The sequence below is a fragment of the Coregonus clupeaformis genome, chromosome 35, assembly GCF_020615455.1.
Source record: "Coregonus clupeaformis isolate EN_2021a chromosome 35, ASM2061545v1, whole genome shotgun sequence".
NCBI lineage: Eukaryota > Metazoa > Chordata > Actinopteri > Salmoniformes > Salmonidae > Coregonus > Coregonus clupeaformis.
Window position 1 is genome coordinate 9084088 of NC_059226.1, and position 22009 is coordinate 9106096.

Sequence of the window (22009 nt, forward strand, 5' to 3'; positions counted from 1 at the left end):
GTGTGTGTGTGTGTGTGTGTGTGTGTGTGTGTGTGTGTGTGTGTGTGTGTGTGTGTGTGTGTGTGTGTGTTTGTTCTACAATCTTTGAAAATGACTTTGTTTATGTCCTCCAGTAAAAAAGAAGTGCAACTGCTTTCTAATCAGCTGATTTCCTATAGCTAGCTCAGGACATGCCTAACAACACAGTTAGAGTTATGTGATGAGTCCTCAACATACAAGTCCACAAACATAGAAGGGAAGGTTCCTGCTGGGAAGGCCTTTGCCCCAGCAACAGGAAGAGCAGCAGAAAGCATCAAAGGGTAGAGCTAGGCTTCCTGTCCAGGAAATATATGGTATTTCAACAACCCTCCCATTTACCAGGAAAGACTTTACTCAATCTCTTTAGAATCCAAGCAATGAGCATTTCAATGTTTCCAACACCGCCTTGTTTTTATTCATTATCACCCACACATTCAGTATTACGTGTCTCTGGCCATCTGGTGTGAGAGTAACTGAGCAAACAGTTGACACGGAGCCGTGAGCTGTGAGTGGGGCTGAGGCTGAGAGTACTGGCGGACTTTCATTTGTAAACAGCCCATATGTCGCCCTAATGTCTTTAACAATAAACAGTCATTTTGACTGCTCATGAATTTAGAATCTTAATATCACAAACAGAACTGGAGTTATAACCAGTTTTATGAGGGCTTGTCATTTTCTTTATGGTTTTACCCAGTGCCCCTCCTTCTCCTGACAGTAGGGCCAGAAAATGCTATTGTGTTACTTTAAATAAAATGTTACCTTAGTTACTGTTACCTTAGAACTTCATAAACACAACCAAATGATTATTTTTGCGATAGCATATATCAAATGTATTAATTACACTGTTAGAATGTTGCAGTCAAAATGACTGCTCATTAGCTTGAAGGGGGGTCCCTCGAGGCCAAGTGGTTTTAGTGTTAAAAGGAAGGTGAATGCAGGCCATTGCCTTACAGTGCTGCTGGAGCTTCCAGGAATAGGACAGATTTTAGAGCCTGATTGGGGATAAACAGTGATTTAATCTTCAGGGTCCATGGTGGTTCAAACCTTTTCCCTCTCTCTCTCCACTCACTCACTCTCCCTCCTCAATGCAAAGGACATGTATAGCTATGCTACAAATCCTGTTACAGACACAGACAGAAACCTAAAACACGGAACAAATCTGCTCCCACTTAAGTTGGTTTTCTTCTTCTTATCATAATTGTATTATACAAACACAACAAAAATGCTTTCAATCCACTATAAAAACTGTTAGTCCTCCAATTCATCACCGCAACTCCTCCAGAGGTCATACTGCACCAGTGTAGTACATAGAGAGAAGTTAAGGTTCTAGAAGAGCTAGACAATCTCTGCTTCATCACGGTCTGTGTTTGGTCATGGTCAATATCAGGACAACTTTCAGAGCAGAACATTCAGCGCTGAATGCATCCTCATACAGAGAAGCCTGCATGCTTACTGTACAGCCCTCATTCCACCAGTTATGATAAGATGTCGTCCCATTAATTCTCAGTATGACTCACATCTTGGATGAAACCATAATGGCCATATAAGGGGACAGAACAATGCTGCTTAACTGAAAAACATTCAGTTTCCTGTCAATGGAATACCTCTGACATGGCCTAGTTTGACTCATGGAACAGGTTCTTTGTGAGGGAACTGAACTGACAGAAAGGAGATTCAACAGGGAGATTGTTGAGTGAACGTTCAAGGCTAAAGCATCTGAAGTAGCAAACACTGTAACTCAATAACATTTTCAAAAATGCACTAAACCTAATTGACAGTATGTTTGTAAAACCAGACCACAGTACAACTTTCCAAAATGCTATCACTATGCAAATCCCTATATACAGTATCACCATATCATACAGCATGCAGAGTTCTTAATTAGACTTGACAGTTTAGTAGTGTACAGATGTAGGATCTTAATTTGAGCCAGTTTGCTACATCAGGAAAATAATCCTGCAGCAAGAGGAAAATTGAATTATTATGTTGATTATAATTAAGGTACAATTTTGTAGGGGTTGATACATTTTTACATTTTATTTTAAAAGTGGAAATTACAAACTTCAAAAGCCTTTTTAAACCTCAAATACACTACAAGTTTTAAATGCCCTGCATTGCAGGAAAGTTCTCCTGCAACAGTTGATCAAATTAGGATCCTACATCTGTATAATGAAAAATGCAAAGTACATAAGGGATTTGGGATCTATCAAATCTCTAACTCTTTTTCTGGGACTTTGAAGATCATACGAGGCTGTTCATTTCCAGCCCGTCTCTGCCCTTTTACAGGGTCTGCCTGTCAGTGAGCTCATGTAGTGTTTGTTTCCCCTGTCTTTAGTTCATGGATACACCCATTAATCATTTCTCACCTCTGAGTCACAGCTGCTCCTGCTGGAGCTGCCAGCAAAACATGTATTTATGTCAGATTAAACTAACAATAGTACATCTTTAATCCCCCTCTCACTGATAATTGTGATAAGACTCTTGTAATACCATTATCATGGTGTTAATGTTACTGTAATATATCTGCATGAGAATGGGAGGGGAAGGTCTATGCTTGTGCAAGGTCAAGATCATAAGGTGTTGGGGGGAAATGCAGACTGGGCTCTATAATCTTGTCAGATGGCACCCTTTTGACTTCCTTCTTCATTTACCTGGGAGATAATTCAAATTAAAAAAAACAGAATAGGACAGCACTCCGGTGAATCAACTTAAATTGACATATTTCTATTGCCTCACGAACGTTTCGTGTATGAGCCTTCTTCAGTGTGCAAAGGCAATTGCAATCAATGTCACAACAACAAGACCACATTCTCAGTCATCCCAGAGAATTCAAATGTGCATCTGTGCTGTGATCCTAGCCCTGACAGTGAAAGCTAACAGACACACGAGGTTCAAATTCCGGCATTACCTATCCAGCACCTCACTCCCCCAGCTAAACTGGACAGCTTACAAATCCACTCTAAATTGGAGACAACAGCCAATCGTCTCATGCTCTGGATGCAGACAACCTCCCTTTCCTTACTCCTTCCCTGACTTACGGTTATTACTACAAATGCATAAACAAATCAGCAGAAGAAATAGTCATATCAAAACAACGTAATCCTTAGGAGGGGTAAACTTCTCAGAAGACACCTGGAAAGACTGTGTTCCAGAGTCAGGAACTACGTCAGACAGCACGAGACACAAGTCTCTGGCAAGGAGCACACTAGGCCTGGCTGTCCCAGGGACTTTTAACACAAGTCAACTCAAAACGAGAGGCCATTTAAGTAGCTTTATGATGGAGCTGGAGAACTGAAGGAACTGAAAATAACCAATTTTTGGTTAGAGTTCCCTGAGTCTTAAACCTGTCCAGCCACAACCATGCATTGTACCCTGTAATTACGTGTTAGAACATCCTGGATTTCAGGAAGCTCGACATTAAAATTTACATTTACATTACATTTTAGTCATTTAGCAGACGCTCTTATCCAGAGCGACTTACAGTTAGTGAATACATTTTTTTTTTCTTTTTTCATACTGGCCCCCCGTGGGAATCGAACCCACAACCCTGGCGTTGCAAACGCCATGCTCTATCAACTGAGCTACATCCCTGCCGGCCATTCCCTCCCCTACCCTGGACGACACTGGGCCAATTGTGCGCCGCCCATGAGTCTCCCGGTCGCGGCCGGCTGCGACAGAGCCTGGATTCAAACCAGGATCTCTAGTGGCACAGTTAGCACTGCGATGCAGTGCCTTAGACCACTGCGCCACTCAGGAGTACTGTGTTTACGTGTTTTTATTACATAAATCCCACAGTTCCAAACACAAAGGTACACTTGAATCTCTATGAATGGCAAACACAGACAAATCCCAATAATTTCCCCCACGGCACAAACAAGAAGAGGTAGACCATTATTTGTTTTTTCCTTTATAGCACATTGTGTTGCATTCCATGTCTGAAATGTGCTGTATAAATAAAGCTTGATTTGATTCAAAACGTTGATTTGTTCATCCATATTCATTGGGGATATGTATTGTAAATATGAGCCCACATCACTCAAGCACATCAATCAATAGGATGACGCAAACGCCCTGAGGCATAAATATACTGCTATATTCCCCTATTTAAAAGGTGGAGATCAATACCATAACCTTTCCCTGAGGAGAACATTGTGGTCTGGCACACATATTCTTACTGCTATGGTATTCATATACTCCCCTAGTGCCTCTGTATGGTCTTACAGTAACACTTACACCAGGGAATCGGCTGCATGGATCTTCTTGGGCCGAACTATTTAGCTATTTACAAAAGCTGCAATAGACCTGCTCGAGTGTAGTTTACTGTTTGAGTAGAGGGTGTGAGGGATAGATAGGGCGTATACCAGGACATTTCAAATGAAACAACAGCAGCAGCAAGGTCATCACATGCCTCATACCAGTGACGACCCAGAGGGTTCGGCCCAGGGTGTTTTATTGCCGTATCTCTTCTGCCCCTCAGGTGCAGAGCAGGAAATGAAAGTGTGGCTCTGTGTTCATAGGAGCCCAGCACTAATAAAGACCTGACCATGTCATCAGAAACCTCTGGTGAAATCTCTTCAGAGAAATCTCAAGGAGCTGTTGAGAGAGGGGTTTTAGCAGGACACACAGACTAATGAAATGTAACATGATGCTGATAGTGGATGTCTTCTCAGTGTGATATGTTCTAACAAAGACCAACCAAAAAACAGCATTGGTTTCACTATCAAACTGCATATCCAAAATATCATAATAAAATATACCTGATGTATTATCCACTTAAAAACTATTACTCAATGGTGAGAAGGGCAATCAGTGGTTTCACTCTTAACAAGATTGACTATACCCATCTAAAACACAAGCTTGTAGTATATAATAGGTAGGTTTCCAAGCAAATGATCATGCTGACATATTTGGGTCAGAAATGCATCTCGAAGTTACAACGCTGTTATAAACATGATTAATGAACAGATTAGTGTTTATAGATAATCTGTTTTAAGATAGAACAACATGATCAATAGTATGTTTCACCCTGTCATTTGTATATGAGCTTGAACCTGGCTGTTGTCCAATTAGAACACACACAAAGTTCATTACAAACCCTCTCTCTGTGTGGGTCAGCACAGAGATAGAGTATGTGGGTCATAAACAGTAGTAAACTATTTACAGTTGGCCACTACTTCTGTAATCCTTATTCTTCTTAGCAAACTCCAGTAGTCTCATTCCAACCACAAACAGTATGCCTTATAATGTAATAAATGTTGTTATAACTAACAGAACATCCTTCTTATTCATTTGAGTATATGCTTATTAAGAAAATGCAGTTCATCAGTACCTGTTTGCATTATAAGATTTCCCCCTCTCAGTTAAAGTAAGCAAAGACTGCTGTAAGCCCTCTGTTTTTAGCCCTCTCCCCAGTCCACCGGTCCAAACCAGTGGTAGATCAGGGGATAGATTTGTCTGATTCAGGAATTTCTCCAGTTAGAGTTAAGTTAGACCTGCCTCTCTGGGACATGACAGGGACAACACACAAACCTACCCCCAAATCCACAACCCTCTCCTGTCAAAGCAACAATCACTTCACACCAGACAGTTGACGAACAGACCACAGGGCAGTTCATCCCACACTATTATTAGTATTTCATGCAGAGTTGGTCAATATATTTATGTAAACATAACCAAATGAAAACACAGAGATGAGGTGTGAAAGAGTTAAAACATAGCCATAGCTCCAGTTATCTGATACAGGCATTCCATGTCCAGATATAATCCTGTTACATCATGCATCATCACAATTTCTGCTTATTACTAGCTACATTGCAATTTCTAGAATTAGGGCTGTATTTGTTTGGAGTTGTCAGATTTATATTAGAAGCAGGTGATTGTGATATACATTGCGTACATGCACTTTGAAGACAGCCAAACAACCCTGTTGCTTGTGAGTAATAAGGAATACATTTTCACAATTACAGTGAATAGTAGGCTATTACTGATTGAGAGAGACAAAAACACAGAACACTGATAACGGCAAACTCAAAGTAAAACTGATTTTCCTAACAACTTTTCCTGCATATGACAGCATACATTACTGGCCTAAAACTCCCTCCGTTTGACTGAGTGTTTTTTCGCATGTAGAAGCGGGGTATGTTGTTGAGAGTCCCTCCAAGCACCCTTCTGATCTACTTCGTCCAATGAGTGCGTCGAGGGCCAGTCGGGCCTCATCGACCAAACGAAGGAGACTGTGGGGGAGGGTCACGTGTGTATACAGTGTAGGGTTCAGTACCACTCAATTCGTAGTAAGTTGTCAACGTCCTCCCCTTTCGAGAACAAGCTTCGTCAGACTACAAACGGTATTGCTAAATGCAGCAGTAGCCTAAGTAACTACGCAAAAAGTAATAGATCTAACTATACCGTTTTTGTACAAAAAAATTCGAATAGAAAAGGATACGATGTTTGTTGCAAGTCAACACCAAATGTAACTACAGAGAAATGTCAGTGGAAGTACAGCAAAACCCGATGCCTCCGTAGACTTGTCGCCGTGCCAAATCTTTACTTTTCTGGTGAGTTTTCCAAAAATGTTTGTATCCTTTTTCAGCAGACTGCATATGGAGTTTCAGACACACATATTTCCTATATATGTTCGGACGAAAGCATTGCCTTTACGGTTGAATATGGCTGTAGAATAAATAGGTAGGCTATGATAAAATATAGCGTGTGTTTGAATGTAGTGGTCAACAGTAGCCTCGCAGACGTTATTGCTTTTTTATCAACAATAGATGACAGTTATCCTCGCTTAGATCTCAATGATCCGAAGCACCCATAAGAAATCGGCGCCGAATAGGAAACAAGCAAATGGATACAACGTATCCGCGTGTCCAGATTCTGTAACCGATATAATGATACATTGCTATTAGTTTAGCAGGATGTATTGCATGACAGTTCAATAAGTTACGAAAAAGTAATCTTTTAACAGCTTGAAGAAACATAAACACACAGCTGACTTTTAAATAATTTGTCTAAAATAACATAATTCATACCTACATACATGTATTCATATAACATTTGATTTGATAGCCAACATTTAATGGACTGATTAGCAGTGATCACATAACTCAGAAGCATTGATGTGCTTTAATGTTTCTGGAAACACTTGCACACATAGGTTTGGTAAATCTACTAAATACCCTATCACCAGCAATCTAATTCATGCATAGGTAGGTTATACTGTGACTATCATCAACAACATTGATTTGAAGGATGAAATAACTTACAAACATATGGACATTTTACATTAACCTACCATTAAAGTCAGACTGGTCTCATAGACTAGACAGACTGTAACATAGTAAACGTAAATCCGGGACACTCAAATTAGTATGATACACTACATGACCAAAAGTATGTGGACACCTGCTCGTCGAACATCTCATTCCAAAATCATGGGCATGAATATGGAGTTGGTCCCCCCTTTGTTGCTATAACAGCCTCCACCCTTCTGGGAAGGCTTTCCACTAGGTGTTGGAACATTGCTACAGGGTCTTGCTTCCATTCAGCCACGAGCATTAGTGAAGTCGTGCACTGATGTTGGGCGATTAGACCTGGCTCTCAATTCATCCCAAAGGTGTTTGATGGGGTTGAGGTCAGGGTTATGTGCAGGCCAGTCAAGTTCTTCCAAACCGATCTCGACAAACCATTTCTGTATGGACCTCGCTTTGTGCACGGGGGCATTGTCATGCTGAAACAGGAAAGGGCCTTCCCCAAACTGTTGCCACAAAGTTGGAAGCATAGAATCATCTAGAATGTAATTGTATGCTGTAGAGTTATGATTTCCCTTTACTGGAACTAAGGGGCCTAGCCTGAACCATGAAAAACAGCCCCAGACCATTATTCCTCCTTCATCAAACTTTACAGTTGGCACTATGCATTCGGGCAGGTAGTGTTCTCCTGGCATTCGCCAAACCCAGATTCGTCTGTCGGACTGCCAGATGGTGAAGCCATCACTCCAGAGAACATGTTTACACAGCTCCAGAGTCCAGTGGCGGCGCGCTTTACACCACTCCAGCTGGCGCTTGGCATTGCACATGGCGATATTAGGCTGCTCGGCCATGGAAACCCATTTCATGAAGTTCCCGACAAACAGTTATTTTGCTCACGTTGCTTCCAGAGGCAGTTTGGAACACGGTGGTGAGTGTTGCAACCGAGGACAGCACTCGCCGGTCCCGTTCTGTGAGCTTGTGTGGTCTACCACTTCGCGGCTGACCCGTTGTTGCCCCTAGATGTTTCCACTTCACAATAACAGCACTTACAGTTGACTGGGGCAGCTCTAGCAGGGCAGAAATTTAACGAACTGACTTGTTGGAAAGGTGACACCCTATGATTTTGTATATATAGTGTATGTTATGTTTTGTGTGGTTACATAAGATAGAAGGTTACTCAAGGCAAAAAAACAAAAAGAGGGTGATTGGTCGGGGTGGATGGGTAGGCATATAACATGAACGTCTAGCAACCCAAAGGTTCCGTGTTCGAATTTCATCACGGATAACTTTAGCATTTGAGCTAATTCGCTACTTTGCAACTACTTACTACTTTTGAGCTACTTTGCAACTACTTAGCATGTTAGCTAACCCTTCCCCTAACCCTAACCTTAAATATTTTAGCTAACCCTTCCCCTAACCCTTTTACCTAACTCCTACCCCCTAGTGCTAGCAAATGTTAGCTTTAGCCACCTAGCCATCGTTAGCCACAACAAATTGGAATTCGTAACATATCATACGTTTTGTTAATTCGGAATATGTTGTACATTTAGCAAAATTCATTACCTATTGTACAAATTGCAATTTGTAACATATTGTACAAATGTATTTGTGTGTATTGGGTATACAGTTGAAGTCGGAAGTTTACAGACACCTTAGCCAAATACATTTAAACTCAGTTTTTCACAATTAATGACATTTAATCCTAGTAAAAAGTCCCTGTCTTAGGTCAGTTAGGATCACCACTTTATTTTAAGAATGTGAAATGTCAGAATAATAGTAGAGAGTGATTTTTTTCAGCTTTTATTTATTTCATCACATTCCCAGTGGGTCAGAAGTTTACATACATTCAATTAGTATTTGGTAGCATTGCCTTTACATTTTTAAAACTTGGGTCAAACGTTTCGGGTAGCCTTCCACAAGCTTCCCACAATTTTGGCCCATTCCTCCTGACAGAGCTGGTGTAACTGAGTCAGGTTTGTAGGCCTCCTTGCTCGCACACGCTTTTTCAGTTCTGCCCACACATTTTCTATAGGATTGAGGTTTGTGATGGCCACTCCAATACCTTGACTTTGTTGTCCTTAAGCCATTTTGCCACAACTTTGGAAGTATGCTTGGGGTCATTGTCCATTTGGAAGACCCATTTGTGACCAAGCTTTAACTTCCTGACCGATGTCTTGAGATGTTGCTTCAATGTATCCACATAATTTTCCTTCCTCATGATGCCTTCTCTTTTGTGAAGTGCACCAGTCCCTCCTGCAGCAAAGCACCCCGACATTATGATGCTGCCACCCCCGTGCTTCACGGTTGGGATGGTGTTCTTCGGCTTGCAAGCTACACCCTTTTTCCTCCAAACATTACGATGGTCATTATGGCCAAACAGTTCAATTTTTGTTTCTCCAAAAAGTACGATCTTTGTCCCCATGTGCAGTTGAAAACCGTAGTCTGGCTTTTTTATGGCGGTTTTGGAGCAGTGACTTCTTCCTTGCTGAGCGGCCTTTCAGGTTATGTCGATATAGGACTCGTTTTACTGTGGATATAGATACCTTTGTACCTGTTTCCTCCAGCATTTTGACAAGGTCCTTTGCTGTTGTTCTGGGATTGATTTGCACTTTTCGCACCAAAGTACGTTAATCTCTAGGAGACAGAACGCGTCTCCTTCCTGAGCGGTATGACAGCTGCGCGGTCCCATGGTGTTTATACTTGCGTACTATTGTTTGTACAGATGAACGTGGTACCTTCAGGCGTTTGGAAATTGCTCCCAAGGATGAACCAGACTTGTGGAGGTCTACACATTTTTTTCTGAGGTCTTGGCTGATTTCTTTTGATTTTCCCATGATGTCAAGCAAAGAGGCACTGAGTTTGAAGGTAGGCCTTGAAATACATCCACAGGTACACCTCCAATTGACTCAAATGATGTCAATTAGCCTATCAGAAGCTTCTAAAGCCATGACATCATTTTCTGGAATTTTGCAAGCTGTTTGAAGGCACAGTCAACTTAGTGTATGTAAACTTCTGACACACTGGAATTGTGATACAGTGAATTATAAGTGAAATAATCTGTCTGTAAACAATTGTTGGAAAAATTACTTGTGTCATTCACAAAGTAGATGTCCTAACCGACTTGACAAAACTATAGTTTGTTAACAAGAAATTTGTGGAGTGGTTGAAAAACAAGTTTTAATGACTCCAACCTAATTGTATGTAAACTTCCGACTTCAACTGTATGTTTTGAAATTGTTAGATAGTACTTGTTAGATATTACTGCACTGTCGGAGCTAGAAGCACTTCACTACATCCGCAATAACATCTGCTAAACACGTGTATGTGACAAATAACATTTGATTTGAATTGCAATTTGTAACATATCATACGAATTGTAATTTGTGACATATCATACGAAATGGATGATGGGCATCCACAAATGTATACATACCATACGAAACATAACATATATTAAATGAAGTGTTTCGGATTTCCTTACAGAATAATACGAAATGCTCTGAAACCATGTTGTTAAAGTCCACCTGTGACTTTAATGTGTAATTATGGGCCTATTGCATCAAGGGCAATTCCACGTAACGGAATTACGTTCAGACTCAGATTTTTCACTTTAAAATGTATGCCAAACAAAAACCATTGATTTAAAAGTGTAACAAACCATACAAATATATGCACAAGGACTACTTTGAACAATTTACACAGAAAATTGAACAAAAACACATTTACTGGAAGAACTGTACAGGTGCAAAGTTTGGTAACAGAATTACGGTAAAATCTCCCTCAGATTTTAATGCGACCACGTTTTCCCAAAACTAAATATCTGCTCCGAATTAAGATTCAAAGATGCAGAAAGAATGGGGTGTCAGCTATGACAAGACACCTTGAATTTGAAAAAAATCTGTTTGGGTTATTGAACTACAGTAAGTGCAGTAACAGAATTGCAGTAACATAATTACATCATGGGTACCTGATCTGTACTACACAGAAATGCATAATTATGGATATGAATGTCATTATCTTCATGGTGATGTCGCTCCTACAGACATCGGACATGGGTACTCTTACTGTACTGTGCTGTGCTGTCCAAACTTGTGAAACATAGACGTCTATGGTTAGTTCAGATTTGGTCCGGTCCAGACCAACCAAAAGAGTTCATTAGAATCCAGCGACGGCCAGTGCTGATGCTGGTTACAGTAAGTGGAAAGACACGGGGCTCATAGGTAGGTGTCAGTAAGAGCCGGGAGAGGTAACATTAACTGGGGAGAGAGAGAAGAGGGAGGGATTCTCCAGACTGTTTTCACACTCTCGCTTTGACTACCAGACAACAGAAAGAGAAAGAAAACAGTATGAGCTGAACATAACAGTATGCCAGTGGGAGGGAGGACAGTAGCAGGTGACCCAACTGTGGTTTGTGACTACTATGATTTCCCATTGTAGCCAATTCAATTGCAGTAATTCTGTTACAGATTTTTCATCATTCTGTTACTGATTTGGTGATAGAATTACAAGTTTTAATAAATACAAATGTATATCAGTGAAAAAACGAAATGATAGGTCTACCTTTACTTGTTACATGTGCAAACTTTCATTATCCTCCCTCATGAGGGAGAGAAAGAAAAAAATATCTTAAAGATATGTGGGGTTTTGGTAACGAAATTACAATGCACAAGGCAATGTTTCTTAAACTTACAGAAGGCAAATAATTTACCCAAAACTAAATATAAGTGTTGATATTATTTGTCAGAGGTCTTTACTTCGATATTAATGTGTTTTGATGTATTTCTAATACCTTTTAAGACTTTTTCTGGTAGATGTTTTCTAAGACCTCTTTTCCATCTGTTTGACCAGAAATCAAAGTCATTACTTATGCCTAATTTTTAAGATGGAACTGGTTGAAAAATGTATCTATGCCTTCACTTCCCCAAAAAATAGACTCTTAGCTTTCATTTGACACTCAATTTGATATGCTCCTATGAACTTCACATGTTGGTTCTCATGAAAATCTGTGGAGGGAGCTGAAGGTTCGAGTTGCCAAACGTCAGGCTCGAAACCTTAATGACTTGGAGAAGATCTGCAAAGAGAAGTGGGACATAATCCCTCCTGAGATGTGTGCAAACCTGGTGGCCAACTACAAAAAACGTCTGACCTCTGTGATTGCCAACAAGGGTTTTGCCACCAAGTACTAAGTAATGTTTTGCAGAGGGGTCAAATACTTATTTCCCTCATTAAAATGCAAATAAAATTATAACATACTTGACATGTGTTTTTCTGGATTTTTGTTGTTGTTATTCTGTCTCTCACTGTTCAAACAAACCTACCATTAAAATTATAGACTGATCATGTCTTTGTCAGTGGGCAAACGTACAAAATCAGCAGGGGATCAAATACTTTTTTCCCTCACTGTAAATATATTTACATACACAGCCCTGATTGGGTAAATAAAGGTGAAATAAATAAATAAAATTGGCGGATAGGATCTTCTAGACCACTTTAATCAGGCACTGATTTAGACCTGGGACACCAGGTGGGTGTAATTCATTTTCAGTTAGAACAGAAAACCAGCAGGCTCCGGACCATATAGGGTAAGAGTTGAATACCCCTGCTCTAGAGCCTTTCCCGCTTACCCCTTCAAAGTAGGAGGATACGCATGCAAATAAAAGATGACTGATCATTGGTCAGAATAATCGGATCCGATTGTGATGTCACACTGTGGGCCAAAAACTCCATCCCACCTGAATAGGCTGAAATTCTAGTTTTATTAAATTTATTTTTTAAGCTCTTACACTAAAAGTGCATTATCAAAATTGTCATAATTTTCTAGTGTTATTTCGATCTCATAATGTGGAAATATCATTGAACTGAGACTTTTGTTGGTGGCCTCTATACCTTCAGCATGGTGTCCCTATAGGAAGCCACCATGGCTGTAGCACCACAGGACAAACCAACTTAACTTAACTGCAAGCTCCAGAGCATCAAAACAGTTCTGTTAACATGTCCTCTGTGTTTGTTGTGGATGGGTAACTGTAACTGAGGACTACACATCTTTATCATCAAGTGTGATAGTAGCCTAATGTTGTTCCAGCTGATCAGTCTTTAGGGACACTCATCCTCCTCTGAAGGCCATGAAACAAGTGGTCCTCAGAAGTTCTGCAGCATCTCAAAGATTAGCATACTATATTATTTTGTCAAGCTGTTAATGAAGAAAAACTCTGGAATGCCAATATGGAACAGAAGTTCATGAGTTTAAATGAATCCATGCTTCCTTAGTAGCAGTATTCCCCTATATGAAAACTAGGGGAAGCACTCGGGTGGGTTTTTCCAAGTGTGTAGCTGACAACCTCTCTCTACTGGATTACATAAGAGACATATTATCACATTTTCCCATTTCGTCGTCACTTCACTCAGAGTGCCGTCCAAACTGGTTTTTGGATCCAAACAACTGAAAAAGTGTTTACAGGAATTATGCAATATTTTCAAGAGGTCAGAGGTCACACTTTTAGACTGAGGTTGATCACTGTTCTTTATCTCCCCTAGTCTCTTGTCTAGCCTGTATACACAGACTGGCTGAGATTAAGGACCGGCTGGATTATAAATAGAAAGCACTGAGGTGAGGTGAGGTGAGGTGAAGAATAGTGTGGAATAAAGTCAGTAGATTAGAGTGTGTCAAACTCTATTTACCGCAATATTGTAAATAAGCTTGGTTTTGTGCACTGAACTAGTAAGAGAAGCCACCTGCCACATGACATACAAAACCAGAATGCATAGTTTTGCTCATAGTTTTGCTGTGATTGTGTAACAAAGTCACGGTACGGCAAATAATTATAATGAGTGAAAATGCACCAGGTTTTACACTGTTGAGTGTTATGGTATATAACAAACCCTAAGCCTGCGGCACACCAGAGCGGGCACAAATCACACGCCGCTCCCCTCATTTGTTATGCAGCTCTGAGGGAATAGAAAGCAGGTGAGAATATCAAATGGAGCTATGCATGAGAGCTGAAGGACTTTCACAGGTGGAATTATTCATGAAACAGTAACGTATTCTCTCATCGTTCTGAAATGTTAATGTGTGTTCCCTCCTAGCCTCTCCTCTAACAAAGTGCAAAGAGCACAATCGGTGTAAAACCAGATGTGATGCCAATGTTATGCTGTTTGGGAGAATAGATAGATTTTTGAGCAGATGAAATTGCTTGTATGGTATGAAATGAGCTTTGTAGGAAATATTGGCCTAATCTAATTGTGGTTAGATTCAGAGTTGATTGAATGCTCTGTTGTTAGTTTGCACAACATCTAAGTAAGTCTCCAAATGTGCAGTATGATCTTTCCAAAAAGCTGCTATTGCTCTTGCTATCAAACACGATTACAGACATGCATGTATGTGCTATCATGTGATGTCCTTCAGGCAATTCTGAGAAATAGCTGTACATTCCAGCGGGGATATGAGGGGTGTGAGCCAATCACAGCGCGTCACACTATTCACATCAAAAACCCAAAGATGTCAAGTCCATCTGTGTCCCTGAACGGGACCTGCCAAAGCAGAGATTGTCCTATTCTACTTCTGGGAATATTAAACTAACAATGTTGAACCTTGAAGATAGAGTGAAAAGAGCAGATTGCCTTGGATCAGGTCAGGTGTAATATTATCTTGGTGTTCCCAAACTAAATGTGCTGTAGTCAACTTCTATGGTTACAGCATACAATATTGGAGCAGGCTAGTGTAATACCAGAGTCATGGTAGGGTTTCGTGACATACTGTTGACCGAAGGCGTCTTACAATTCAACCAGGTGTCCTGTGAATGACATTTTCCCATCTCAACCAGGTGCCCTTTATAGTGATGAAAGCGCCTATGGAATGCCCTGTTGTGTTGATGTGCCTGTTACTGTAAGTGAAGCGTCAGCGGCGTAGCTCACTGTTTTCACACCATGTTTTGTCATGGTCTCTTGAGAGAGAAAAGGGGCTGGAAAACCGGTGAATGAAAAGAGCTTTACAGAGAACCACTGCAGTCTATTCCAACACGAAGAGTGTACTGGAATACAAAAGAAATGAGTTGTGTTTTTATGTTCAGTGTGGGTAATGAAGAGGGGGTGACAGTGAGACATGAAAGGCAATTACGTCTCAAGCACACCGTGTGCTGTGCCTTTGATTGTTCACACACTCTTCCACAGCCAATTAGGCTGCTGTGTTCATTATTAACACACTGGCCAAGGTCTCTCTGGGAGGACACACACAACCAACACTGCTGGCTCATGAATATAGAGACATTAAACACTGGACTGTTTCTTTTATACTGTTTTTCACACTGTGTATTTATACTGTGTTCTTCAAATTGCTCTTTCTAATATATCTACTACTGTACATTGCAGTTTTGTCACACCGTTTATACACACCGCGTATTTATATACTGGGCACTCAGTATTAGGAAGGTGTTCTTAATGTTTTGTACACTCAGTGTATACTGGATTCTTATTCATATACTGGATTCTATGTTAGGAGCAAGTAACACAAGCATTTCGCTGCACCCACTATAACATCTGCTAAACTGTGTACGTGTCCAATAAACTTTGATTTGAGGAGAGACAGACTGTAACTAGGGGGTTGAGAGCTCAAGATACACACCTGTTCTTCCTGTTCAGTACAGCAGGGTCTTAGTCCCAGAGACAGCCCAGGATCTGCCTTACCCACAGGGCCAAAACAAGTTACACATGCCTTTGCCTTTTAGTCTTAGTGAGCCCCTCCTCCCACCCCTTTCAACTCAAGCAGAAAACTAGTCACCTGGTGGTTTTAGAGTGGTTTTTACAAGGGGCAGTGGCAGCCCCATTTCACCTGTCTCTGGGATGGGAAAGCGTCTGGGAGTTTTTGAAAGGGTAACCGTACACCGCCCCCCTGCTGCATGCCCCTCCATGCAGGGTACTCTCCTTACAGCCAGCTGGAGAGGTGTGGAGGAGCACACAGGAACACTGTGTATGTGTGTCAAATCAAATTGTATTTGTTGCATGCGCCGAATACAACAGGTGTAGACTTTACCGTGAAATGCTTATTTACGAGCCCTTTCCCAACAATGTAGAGTTAAAAAGTTGGAAAAGATTAGCAAAAATAAATAAATGGAAATAGTAACACAATAAAATAGCAGGAATACCTGTATCGAGTCAATGTGCAGGGATACAAGGTAGTTGAGGTAATTGTGGCATCAATATGCATGTGTGTGGGTGTGTGTGTGTCCTCAGGCAAAAATGGAGGTTATGTAATTGAAAGGAGGAATGTTCTCTTTACTGGCAGTGGCATCTTCCCGGCCTCAGCCTCTTGCAAACAAAATCATCCCTCTGCTCTGTTTCCAAAACATTGTCTGGAAATTGTATTTTGTAGTAGTCTGACCGGTCACCAGGTAAACACTGCTTCCTTACTTTGCACGAGAGCGACTTGTGCACCAGTTGATTCATCCAACCTTTTGAAATCATAAGTTGTTTTGTCTGGCGCTTTTACGAAGCATCAAACCCCACATCTCTCTTAGTGGAATCTTATCATTGATTCTATATTTTTCATTATGAACTGTCCAAGCTTGAATACAATGGTGAGAATTCTCCCCTTGTTCCTTTCCCACCTGACATAAGCTCTTTAGTTAGCGTATGCTTTCACTTCTTCCTGAGCAGAATTAATATGATCTGAGTTGGCATGTTCCAGTTCAGACTCCGGCAGGCAGAGTTAGTTATGTAACAGGTGTTTTAATGAGCAGCCTCGCACTGCGCGGAGCAGCAGGCTTGATCCCAAGTCAGGCCGTTCCCCCTCCATGTGTCCAGGCGTTCTCTCTGACCTTGCCCTGAACTCCAACCTCACGCTCAGTCCACTCCACACTGACCCCTCCCTGGGCCCGCCCGGCCAGGCGCAGGGGGCCTGCATCACATTTCACAGTCTATAAATCTACCCATCACCCACAACATCCCGCAAACTCCTTTGCGCTCTCTCTCACTCCCTCTCTCTCTCTCTCTCTCTCTCTCTCTCTCGCTCTCACTCACACACCAGAGTAGTAACCTGAACAGAAGGCTGTCATGCTTTGGAAGATGGATTGGAAGAAGTAGAAGCCAAGCGGCCTGCAGAGTGAGGCTATAGTAAAGAGGGAGGTCTTCATCTGGAGGGCCATTTGAAAGGCACAAGGGCAACTCTCCAAAGGCAGCCTGGCCCCTGCATGTGACTGTGACAGAGGACTGGGCCTGCACAGAGAAAGAGGGAAGGAGAAAGACAAAGAAAATAAGAAGCAGAGAGAGCAAGGCAGTTTACAGGGGTGTCAAACAAATGCACTTTTTTATTCTTCCATTAGAACAAGGGCCTCAATTGCTCTGGCTGGAGCGGCCCTGAGCACTGCAGAAAGAAATAATGTTTTTTTAAGGCTGGAGATAGCCAATGAAACATATTGTGAGGAGTTTTTTATTCAGCCAGTGAAATGCAATGAAGTGGAATTCATGGTGTTACCCCAGGCATAATAGCCATGCCGTGTCTGGCCTGTTTGTGTGTGTGTGTGTGTGTGTGTGTGTGTGTGTGTGTGTGTGTGTGTGTGTGTGTGTGTGTGTGTGTGTGTGTGTGTGTGTGTGAGGGGTCTTGCTTCTTCTCTCCACAGCATAGCACTTTTAAAGAACCACAAGAATGACACCAATACATAGATAAAGTCCTACAACATGTCTCAAGCAAACACTTGAAATGAGAAAAACCAATGACTATTGTTTAGTTTAGTTTGTGATTTCCCACATAGAAAAATATATTTATGGTGGATTATGAGATTGTTTAAAGGAAAATGGGATCCTATTATCTCTTCATATTTTTGTTGATTTAATTGAAACAGTAGGAAGGAGAGGGGGAGACAGATGAGGGTGGAGAAATGTCAGACCGGGTGATTGAACCAGGGGATTGAACCCCGGTCTCTGAGGACAACGTTTTCTCCTCAGTCATCAGTGTTAATACTTGACCACACATCAGCCGTTTTCTCCTCAGTCAGCAGTGTTAATATTTGATCACACATCAGCACTTGTTTATGTAATGAAAAACAAGATAACTTAACTAATGTTGTTCTCCTCTCTCCATGTCTGTCTGTCTCCAGCCAAGTCAGTGCACCAGTGCAGCCCTCCCTCAGAGCCCAGCTATGTGGAGCTGTATGGCTTACAATGAGACGGACTCCAGCTCCGAACACCGGCTCTGCCAGGACTTAGGCCTCATCCTTTCCGTCTTCTCCTTGTTCTACCTCATGGTGTGCTTCCCCATAGGGCTCTGCTACAACGCCCTGCTGGTGGTGGTCAACCTCGCCAACAAGGTGTCCATGACCATGCCAGACGTCTACTTCGTCAACATGGCCATCGCTGGCCTGGTCCTCAACCTGGTGGCCCCTGTGGAGCTTCTGGGCCCCAGCTTCACCCGCTGGCCCATGTGGGAGTACAACAACGAGGTCTACATCACCCTGCTCATCCTCTTCAACATCTCCTCCTTGGTCATCATGTACTCCACCACGCTGCTCAGCCTGGACTACTACATCGAGCGAGCGCTGCCGCGCACCTACATGTCCAGCGTGTACAACACCAAGCACGTGTGCGGCTTCATCTGGGGCGGCGCCGTACTCACCAGCTTCTCCTCGCTGCTCTTCTACGTGTGCAACCACGTCTCCACCAAGATCATCGAGTGCTCCAAGATGCAGAACAAGGAGGCTGCGGACGCCATCATGATGTTCATTGGCTACGTGGTTCCGGCCGTGGCCGTGCTGTATGCTTTTGTGCTCATCCTGCGCATTAGGAAGGAGTCCACCCCGCTGGACCAGGACTCATCCCGCCTGGACCCTTCTATCCACAGGCTGCTGCTGGCCTCAGTCTGCATGCAGTTTGTTCTATGGACCCCGTACTACATGACTCTATTGGTACACACTATAGCTGGGGCGCCGGGGAGCTACGGCAACAACAACAAACAGCGCCTTACAATTTATTTCTTCCTGAGGTGTCTGTCAGAACTGCTGGCCTTCTCCAGTAGCTTCGCCATGCCTCTCATGTACAGGCAGATGAACAAGAACTTCTCCCACAAGCTGCAGCGGCTGCTAAAGAGGCTACATTGCAGGGACACATCCTGCTCTCACGAACGCTCCACAGTGCAGCAGATGGTGACGTGAGACAGGGCCTGGCCTTACTAACCCCCATCCTCCTACCCAGCCTGCACTTATTATCACAGACCCCACAGAGACAGCAACACATGGCCTTAGAAGTCAGCTACAGGTCTATTGCTGCTACTCTGGCTGAGTCTTGACTTTAAATGAAACTAAGGAATCTTCATTGACTTTACCGAACTTGACTTTATTTGTCCAGTTCTGTAGCAAGAAGACAAACCAAGCAGAAACCACTAAGTGCATTAGCAAGCTTGTCACTTGGACACTTGGTTGTTAGAGAATTCTCCACACAGCTTCTATTCAGGGTTCAGACATGGCCGACTTACCTCTTGTGTCCTAGAATGCTATCACTTAACTGCCTGCACCCAACACCCAGTCATTGTGTGGGGAACAGTTGCCTTGGCTCAGTTTATGTGATGTCTAAAAGCTGCTTAGAGGCACAGAAGTGACCTGCACAGCTACTTTGCTATCTTGCTTCCCACTAAAGAGGAAGACTGTTTATATATGAAATGTGTCCTATTTATAATTCAGCTAAATAATGAACACGTCAATCACATTTCACTCTTGTCATGTTATGATGATGTCCGTTATTGCATGTGATTATGTGATGCTATGAAGTGTTGAAGTCTTTGTTGCTAAAATGAAAAGGTCAGTTTAGTCATCTCCACTTTGAAAGAGACAATATAATGATAAGCTATAGCCCGTTGTTTAAACGTGTTGCTACTTGCTACTGCTGGTGTATCCAGGCCACCTCATGATAAGTATTGACTTAATTACAAGATCAGCAAAACCATTTGAGTTTCATGCTGAGGAATCCTAAAAATGAGTCCACACCCTGTTAATCATTAGTTAAGCTCTGGTCAAAGTCCTAATTTATTACAGTTGAAATGCTCTTTTTGAGCAGTAGAGCAACAGAGGGACAGACATGTCACATGTTCTGCCCTGCTACTTTCAGAAACAAACAAATGACTTATGTCTAGACTTATATTGGCAAATTTGAATTCCTAGGGTTGTTGGATGATGGTAGAGTTCACTGAAAATGTCACAAAATGAAAAGGACTGAGGCAGATTCTGGCTCTTGCATGGTAAACTTAGTTATAAGCAATGTTATGCTACCTTTAGATATGACCAACAACACCAGGAAATAAAGAACTGTTAGGAATAGGAACTGAAATAGGGAACAGTAAATTCTCACAATTAAAGATTCTGGCCGAGATCTTAAGCACTTACAAATTTGTAACATATTGTACAAATTGGAATTCATAACATATCATACGAATTGCAAAAATATAGAAAAAACTATTCTCGGGGAGGATTCCTAACATATCATATGGAATGGATGACATAGTACACCATTTTCGGGGACCTGTTTTGGCTTGTGAGCACTACTTTCAAAATTACTGGCTGAAATTATACGAAACCTTTGGAGCATCACTTTAATGTGATTCTTAGTTTTAGCAAGACAGATTCCATTGCCCTTTACCTCCCCTTTATGTTGAGCCATTATAACCCACCATAATTAGTATATATTTTTAAAGAACCAGTACTGTATGTTAGAGTATGCTATTCTTTTAAATCTACCTATATAAGCAGAGATACAAATGTATTTTATTTCATGAGGTTTAGCTACACAGGTCAAGATGAATCCAGTTTCAGATGTGATGCTTTTGTGACTGTGTATATACCAGTATATATGTATAATATGAAATATCTGTATATATTGTATGTTAGAGTTTTACTGGAAAAACACCATGTCCTCTCACAAATACAGTATTATTTTCTCAAATATATATTTAGATACTCTAGCTTCAGTAATCTTCTCTGTTGTGTGTTGAGTCAAGGACTGATTAAACAATAAACTAACATGGGAATTAAACACAATGACTGTTCTTTTAGTTTCTCTTTGTATTGACGTTCAAAGTGTTATTTGATATGCTATGTAAATTGTTTCCAGTATCCACAGTACATTGCCATGACAAATCAATGTCAAAATAGATTGCATATTGCATTGTAGTCCATTTCTGAGGGTATGCTTGTGTCTGTAAATGATGCCAAACTGATTTCTCATTGCTGTTTGAAGCCATGGGGATAGTGCCAGCTATAGAGAGCAGAAACCACACTTATGTGTCATCTTGCAACATACTGTAATTAGGTTTGGTTGCCCATCTGCAGAGCTTGGTAAACCATAGCCATTTGTACTGTAAAAAGAGCTTGTTTGCCTGTTCTCCCATTGGCAGCTGGGTATTTTCTTTCTCCAATCAACACACTAATCACATAGGACAGGCTCAGACAATCCCACCTGGGACCCTGTGACCTGGGGGTGTTTCCCTGCTTTTGTCCAAATACAGACCTGTCATGTTTTATATCCATGTGGTTGAAACCCAGCCTTGTCAACAGCAGGATCTAGTTCAAACACCCATACATTTTGAAATGAATCAACGCTATTTATATGTTCTGATGAATTTAAGCCCCCTTTCGAGAGATTATGTTGTTATGGGTTGATATCCCCTCCCACATGTCCATTTCCAGGGTTAATGTTGAGCTACCGTTGTGTGCTATAGAGGTTAAAAAAATTATCTGTATGACAGCGGGGACACATCCATTTTCCAA

General features: G+C 41.6%; 1 protein-coding gene across 1 annotated transcript; it reads left to right on the plus strand.

Annotated features, from left to right (window-relative positions):
• Nucleotides 1-6310: 6310 nt before the first annotated feature.
• Nucleotides 6311-21280, plus strand: LOC121550701 (probable G-protein coupled receptor 146). Its single transcript, XM_041863060.2, has 2 exons — nt 6311-6572; nt 18356-21280. The coding sequence occupies exon 2, from the start codon at nt 18398-18400 to the stop codon at nt 19403-19405; it is 1008 nt and encodes a 335-aa protein (XP_041718994.1). The 5' UTR covers nt 6311-6572; nt 18356-18397; the 3' UTR covers nt 19406-21280.
• The last annotated feature ends 729 nt before the right edge of the window (nt 21281-22009 follow it).